Below are 7,874 nucleotides of genomic sequence, written 5' to 3' on the forward strand. Positions count from 1 at the left end.
AAATGTGTAGAGTATCTGTCTTCCCTTTCCAGTAATCCCCACAAGAACCTGTTTTCAATGCTATTGAATTCGATTCTAGGCACTGAGGGACAGGAAGTATCTAGGAACAGAAAGGCAAGCATATACAAAACGGTGGTAACAACTTCGATAAAAGCTCCTGTTGTAAGTAAAATCTGATAGGAACGTCGAAAATTTACCATTTTGTACATTATGAATGAATCACAGAAAGGCACCTCGGGTACAATGCTGAATTCACACACCTGTGGCCTTAATAAAATTAAATCACTACAGCGCAATAACAAAATCATTTCAAGTAATCTAATGCACAACAAAATAAACACCAGTCTTTTACACTCACTACTAGGTGCAGACCTGGAGAGTTGCTCTCCTTTTTTATTTGAAGATAGATATAGAATTATTTTAAATGTATTTATACCAGTACTCCCTCTCTTTTGTTGTACGGTTTGTGTAATTTCTGTGCATTAATATTCCAGATACATAATACATAGGTATTATGTATCTAGAATACCAATGCACAAATCAGGTGTAGCAAAAACACACCCAATTTGCGGAATACAAGCGAACTACTGTGGTATCTGTATATTTCTTTCAATGCTGGCTAACTAAGAAATGAACTTGTATTCCTGCACACACGACCAAGAGTATAATGGTTTCCCTTATGTCTTTTTTTAAAAGAGCAGCACAGGGTAGACCTGCTCGGGAGAAGAGCCACCCAATAGTAAATATGTATAAGTGACAGTGCTTGTACTGGAGGAAGGCTATTAATATGCAGATATTACTGTGATGCTCTTTAAAGCAAGAAACAATTATAAGGGGAGAGAGGAAAAGAAAATGGGGAGCGGGAGAAGGAAGAGACGAGATCTTTGTGCTGTGACCACTGAAATAATGGGAAAAGTGAAAGAGGAAAAGAAAAATGGAAGGGTGATGAACAAATGGTCAAGGGAAGGAATGAGAGGGGGCGGAGGTGAGAAAGAGAACAATCGATTAAAAATCAATTAAAGAAACACCTCTGTCTTCTGATCTTGTGTGCTTTCTATCAGCTTTTTACAGAATTGTTTGCCTGCGTTGTACCATGGATTTCTGTGAAGGGATACTTTTGAACACCTTTGGCTTGCCGTTCTGAACTGAAGCACGGATTCTGGAGAGTTGTCTTGCAAATGTCAGAGCGGGGGAGGGGGAAGCATTTCAAGCATTACAGTTCCCAGTGCTGTTTTTGTAAGAATCCCACCCTCCCCCAACTCATTTCACACAGTTTACTATTCAATTGTGGCCTGTATCTCAGCCAAGGATTTGCATGTGTTAGTATTTGTATGTCTATCAGAGCTCGTGCACGGGGAGGCAGTGATCCAAGTGAGATTTTAATTTTTAACATACTGGTTGAGCACAAAGGGGCACGAATTAAATGACAACCTCAAATCACTCGGGATGCGGTCCATAAAAACAGGGCCCTAGCAGAAGAATACACACGTAGAAGAAAATAGTATAGATGGTGAAATGCCAACAGCTTCTATAGGTCACAATACAAAGTGTGGCAGGCTGTAAGTAGTTACATTTAAGCATCAACTTGTGTAGTAGGCTCGAAGAGTGTCAGGCAGAGAATCTTTGGATGAATGGGTTGCTCGCTTGGATTCAGAGTTTAAAAAAAACACTGAGCATACACTTGCTAAATTGCAATGGTATATGAGAAACACACCCAGCATACACGTGAAAAATGCCATTGGTATGTGAGGAACTCTTCCCTTCCTGAATAGCACTGTATCAGTCACACTACCTATATAGGTAATTTTATTACAAAGTTAATAGAACTTTGAATATATCTTCTACGTGTCAGTGCAGCTGTATTAGCACTCCGTGTAGATCAACCTCAGTTTAATAGGTCCTCAATCAGAAAGTTAAATTACTCCACTCATCCCAAAAATCATGCTAAAGCTCACTGGCATCTGAGAACATCACCTTTATTGAATGGAGACTAGTTGTATGAAAATACAGCCAAAACTCGCCTTTCCACAGTGCAAATGTTTCTCGGTTTATTGACTCTTTCCATTTCACCATTAAAAACATCACAACTGGCCTGCCGAAGAAATCTTCCAAAAGTTCGCGCGTTTTACCATTACAAAGTGAAGTGCAAATATTAATATTGCCCCCGATTGTCCCGTGCAGTATAAAATTCCCCCTGCTACATACACTGTTAACAAATACTCAAGTTTCGAGGTCCGATAAATAGTCGCTGAACACGCTGGGGACTCGTGAATTCCGTTTCAATCCATGAACTGTTTGATATACGTTTCAAGACAACGTCAGCATGTGTCATTCTCTAACATACACACTCACTCTCACATGTATTTTTTTTTTTATTCAAGTCACGACATTTTTGTTCTACAAAAATGTAAATTGTCTGTCTGGGGAGAACAGGATCATATTTAAGACAAATCAGATCAACAGGAAGCTGCCTCACTGGAATTGATGACTAGGCATTTTACGGATTGTATTGAGAAGAGAAGGGCACGTATTAATTATTGTGATTTAGCCTTTTGAATGCCCAGGTCCCCTCAAATGACAGACTTCTCACCCTGAAAACAGCAAGTACAACTCATAGATACAAGGGACACCCCCTTACCTAGCAGGTAAACAGTAAAGCATAAACTGCCACAGAGGTGGTAGGTATACTGTGCAAAATGTATCTTAAGGGACGTTAATTTAACGCCATTTAGAATTCCAGCTCATAATTCGAAATCAAGTGCATACAAGGAATGGCTCATTTTAAACACTGTCATACAACATATCAGCAATTACTTGAGGAAACCAAGTTGAGGCCCATTGACCGTATATCATTTTAAACAGCAAAATGTTTCCACGCTCCACTTACAAGACTCGAGTTGCACTCGGTTCTTGAAATTAAAGTGGTCTGCGGATTGTCACCAGGACAATTTTCAACCTGCAAGAGAAAGTATAAATAGGTTCCTGTCATCAAACAATGCAAACTCCAGGGAACATATTAATGCAGCCACTGCTGGAGCTGAGGGGCACAACATCCAGCTGGGATTTCAGTCTCTAAGCAAAAGTGAGATAGTTTGGAAATGTTTGGTCTCAAAAATGTGCCAGAAACTATAATTTTCTGAATTTGTGACTTGGTGGCAATGGGACAGGGGAGCTGCCCAGTTGCCATTTCCATATAGGGTGGACCCTGTTAGGCGTGTGTGCATCATGTGCGGTATTCAGTGAATAAGCAGGCAGCAGGTCCCCATCATTACCAATTATTAGCGACGGTGGACAAGGGAAATTTGCCATGAAATTAAACGGCCTTTTCGCCACTGCTGTTAAATTGATGGCTAGCCTTCTACGTTTGCTAGTAACTGTAAACTCGTCCTGTGTTTCTTCGCAAACCTCTGCTTTATCAGGCAAGATTGGCTCCAAGCTTGAACTTAGGTTTTGTGTGCAAGACAGTGCCATCGACACAGGCCCCTTACCAAACACAAGTTTCCTGTAATTTTTCCTTACCCTGGCACCAAATTTGTACTCCCCATCCTCGGGTTTAAGTGGCCCCAGAATGGAGGGTTCGGGATGACTGGTTGATAAATTTAAAGTCGTGTTTTTTGTCTTCGTGCATGTAAAGTCTCCATTGACCCTGACAGCAGGCCCCATTGTCTTGCGATCAGTTAAACCATTGTAAAAGCTTTCGTTGGTAACACTGCACTCGTGTTTCACCTTAGGTATTGTACCTTCTCTCTCATAATCTGCATTCGCACTTATATCTTCTACTTTGATTTTAACATGGAGCTGGCATGGCACATCAGGGTAAGAATTGGCTGGGGCGGTAACTATATCCACAATAGTTGGAAAAGGATGTGAGTTCGAAGAGACCTTAAAACAAGAGTTTTTGGGTCCATTTCCTGGAGGGGCTGAGGATGAAGAATCCTTTTTCGGTACCCTGGAAGTGGTAGCTCTGCTGTCGGCACAGTGTGTAACAGTTGCTTGAAGGCGTTCCCTTGCCTCCGTCGGCGTGCTCTGCAGTGTGAAAGCTGTTTTCTTTGGGCGGGGTGAAGAGGCCCCCTCTGTAACGCGGTACATTGTCGAGTCATTTCTCTTGCCACAACTAGGGACGGCTGAATGTAGGGATGTGATCCCGGTCGTCCTGTCATTTCTTACCTCAATGAAAGGAGTCCCAGTGCGAACGGTGCTGCACGTGGTGGCCGGTCTGTCCTTAGACTCAGTCTTGATGTCGCACAGAGCAGTCCGGGCCTCCGGCGCTCTGCTGACCCCCGGGCCTGCCGAGGCGCTGGACAAATGGTACAAATCGTTGGCCTGTGACACGAGGGGCGGCTTGCCAGCCAGGCTGGAGAAGCAGGTCCTGCGGAAGCGGATGCTTTCCAGGGAGGCCTGGCTAGAGGCCGAGCTGGAATCCGACGAGCTTTCCTCGTCCGAGTTGCTGGAGTCTGAAGGGCTCTCCTCTGCGGAGGAGGCCGAATTGCTGCTGCTAGACAGGCTGGAGCCGAAGTCCGAGTCACGTTCGGCATGGTCGGAGTACGAGCTAGACTCAGACTCGCTGCTGTAAGGGCCCGGGGTAGCTGGAAGCAACAACTGGGCGGCGCAGGCCTCCTGGAGTCTCAGCGTCTCCAAGCCCCCGGGGACGGCTTTCAGAGCGTGCACCTCGGGCAGCAGTAGCAGACCGCGGGGGCAGCCCCTGCTGCCCTCGCGGGGCCTCCGTCTGTGGCTGCGCTGGAGGTCCGGCGACAGGCAGAGCTTGGGCTGGTTCGCAACGGCCGCTTTGCAGCCCACAGGACGCCGGCTGCACGCCACGCTCCGAAAGAACGGCGGGCTAGGGTGAAATGCCACATAGTTGCTGGTGATCGCTGCGTTTTCGTAGGTTAGGAGAACTTTGGAGGGGGGCCGGGGAACTTCCGGGTAGACTCGGTCGCTGTATTTACACAGAAAGTGAGGTAGATGAGGCGCTCGAGGCAGCGCGCAGCGGCCCGGACTTTCTGCGGCCTTTTGCTTTATCGGGAGCGACGGGGCAGGTTCATTCAAACCCAGCCAGATATTTCTCTGCTTCCAGAAGCTCGACTGGGGTTCGGCTCGCTCAGCTTGCACTTCCACCGCCGGTAGACGAGGACTCTGGTTCTTCCTTTTTGATTTAAGAACTCGCTCCGTTTTACAAGAGATGTACAAAGCCTCCACGTCTTCCCTGGAAATCAGAGTGCACTTGGCAGCGTGGAAAGCCACCGAGTTAATTGCCTTAAGTTTCCGCAGCTCCTCCAGGTCGCAGTGGTGCTTTTTTACGTTTAAATGATCCATGCGTTTGTGGACCGTAGTCCTGGGGATGTTTTTCAAGAGGTCCGTAAAAACCTGGGATAGGGCAAACATTTGCTTTCCTTTGATAATTAGATAACCGAGTCTAACGCCGTCCACCTCTTCAAAGCCCGATTTCAGATCTCCCATATCTTGCACCGCATTTATTCCCACACTCGACGCCATCAAATACGTGAATACTTTTCCGCCAGTTGTTCTTGACAAGACATCCTGCTAATAGAACAACATAGTTATTTCTGTGCAACTTGCTGCCAAAGTCCAGGAGGAAAAAAAAAACAAGTTTTAACGTACAAAATATAAAGAAACTAAAGAGCATTCCGTGTTCCAAACGTGCCCCTGCATGTTTTTGTTTTGTGTGCTTTAAATTTCAGATCCCCCTTTGAGAAGGTGAGAATGGGGCAGAAAGGGAAAAGGAACTGCAGCTGCTATTCCCACTTCTGCCTCGGCTACAAATAAAATGACAGAGCGAACTGAGATCGGCCAGAGACACCACCATCAATTAATTTCCCCAAAGCCCGCGCTGATTGGGCACTGCTGACAGGTGATGCAATAAAAAGTGATATTCCACACCCTTCCCCCAAAATTCTCCCAGTAATTAGCATAGTCTCATTCATGTTGTCTCCTCCACACGTAAACTCACATCTCTCTCTCTATATATATATATATATATATATATATATATATAGATTGATAGGTTGGTTTGTCAACTGCTAGTGCTGTTACATTTTAGGGCTAATTGCATTAAAATGAGCCCAGTTAAAAATAAAATAATTAGAATCCTGCTGATTTTACAGACTACATTGTCATTCTATTCTATAGCTGACGCTTATTAAAGTTCCAGTGTATAACGTGGAATATCAGAACACAAATATGATAGACACTAACGTAGGTTATTCCTCTAAGGATATAGAATAATCTGTGCATGCCTAACAAAGGAAAATACTTACATCTTTAGTTCCGATGCAGCCTTCCCTCCAGGTACGCTGTCTCCTTGGAGTGAAAGGCAGCGCTACTGCCTCGCATGTTATCACGGTGGAGAACGGAGGTACTTTAACAATGCAGCCTCTGCATGTATTTTCTGAAATGTGGGTTGGTCCAAACATCAGGCGAGCAACAAGGCAGATGAGGGGCAAAACTATTTTGAAACTGGAGCGTGCCACGAGCAGTCAGCTCTATGTCCTTTGTCTGCTCAGGTTTTCAGAGGCTCACATCTCTTATAGGCTAATTGCCTACAGTTCCAGAGGGAAAAACGGCACATACACCTAAAGGAACCAATGTGCTTCGAACATAGATGCACGTAAAACCACTGACTTACAAGCTTTGACGGTGCCCTATCACAAGCCAGTGACCTGAAACCATTTATTTATGCTTCTGGGTCTGGCTTGTCATTATATATCCAGACTAGATTTGCATTTTTCAAAAAAATATACATTTTAATATAAAACAGGCGAACAAATGATCATTTAATAAGTAGGTTGGCCATTGTTGTCAAATGCAACCTCGCATCCCACCAAAAAAGTACACATCCATTTTATGGTAAAACCAAGCAGGTTTGCATTGCACAATTTGCATATTATGGGCGTGCAATAGATATGGGCGCCCCCACCCTTGTTTTAAACACGAACTCTGTCCGAAGCACTCATTGTTTCCCATAAATGCATTAGTGCAGTGAAAGGCAAACACGAAATGAACATAAAACAGAGCCAGGGCGTGAGGTCGCTCTTATTGCCCTTCTAAAGGTTTTTGCTCTCTACTACAGTAGGTCGTAACACCCATGTGTTGATTAAATGAACCAGATATACGGATCCCACATGCAAGCGAAAGCGAACCCACAACTTGGTGAAAAACTAGAAGGTTCGGCAATTGCATTAAAAAGCAGCTAGGATTTCAGAAAACCTATTTGATGGTCACCGAGTGTTTTAAGGGTAAAATCGCTCTGTTGCAAAATCAGCTGCTTTTAACTTTGACTCCGTGGGGTGCAGGCGTTCTTCCTTTCAATGGAGGCGCTGTACTGTCTCTAAGGGCAGCATTTGCATCCCGGAAATCGGAGAAGCACGAGGCGGCAGATGCATCGAGATTGAAAAGGCGACGTTGGAAGCACAATCGCGAGAAGGTAGGATTTAATCACGAAAGCCTGCACCGAAGGTCTCCACTCACTGCTAATAGCAGAAATATACATCCTCACACCCCCATTCTATTCTTCATGACCGTGTAACGTGGACTTGAATAAAAAAGCTTTGGGAAGCCCTCGAGTAAAACACGATTAATAGCTCTAAAGTGTGTTATGTTATATATATATATATATATATATATATATATATATATATATATATATATATATATATATATATATACACAAACACCCGTTTGCGGTTTCCTTGTTGTCTGAAACTACAACAGCAAACTTTGTTTTCGGGCAGAGCATTGCAATAAAGATTACCATCAATCGCAAACCTACCAACAAGGGCTCGCAAAATATCCGTTCTCGCAAAAGGATTGCGAATTATTAGTAAGGGCTCCGATTCTGGAAATGTAACTCGTCAATG

At 44.2% G+C, this 7,874-nt stretch overlaps 1 protein-coding gene across 2 annotated transcripts; it reads right to left on the reverse strand.

Moving 5' to 3' along the window:
- Window positions 1-1,962: 1,962 nt before the first annotated feature.
- Window positions 1,963-6,375, reverse strand: SKIDA1 (SKI/DACH domain containing 1). 2 transcript variants are annotated; one of them, XM_078663454.1, is made up of 2 exons: window positions 6,276-6,375; window positions 1,963-5,541 (listed from the first exon to the last, which is right to left on the reverse strand). In XM_078663454.1, exon 2 carries the CDS (start codon window positions 5,491-5,493, stop codon window positions 3,127-3,129), a length of 2,367 nt encoding a protein of 788 aa, XP_078519580.1. In that variant the 5' UTR covers window positions 5,494-5,541; window positions 6,276-6,375; the 3' UTR covers window positions 1,963-3,126. The 2 variants fall into 2 exon arrangements, with proteins under 2 accessions (XP_078519580.1, XP_078519581.1); XM_078663455.1 differs by having other exon boundaries at window positions 1,963-5,538; window positions 6,276-6,353.
- Between the last annotated feature and the right edge of the window lie 1,499 nt (window positions 6,376-7,874).

Source organism: Lissotriton helveticus, chromosome 10 (genome assembly GCF_964261635.1).
Source record: "Lissotriton helveticus chromosome 10, aLisHel1.1, whole genome shotgun sequence".
Classification (NCBI taxonomy): Eukaryota; Metazoa; Chordata; class Amphibia; order Caudata; family Salamandridae; genus Lissotriton; species Lissotriton helveticus.

What these genes read in the sequence shown, in the direction of transcription:
- SKIDA1 (XM_078663454.1), bottom strand. Translation starts at nt 5,493, where the DNA reads ATGGCGTCGAGTGTGGGAATAAATGCGGTGCAAGATATGGGAGATCTG.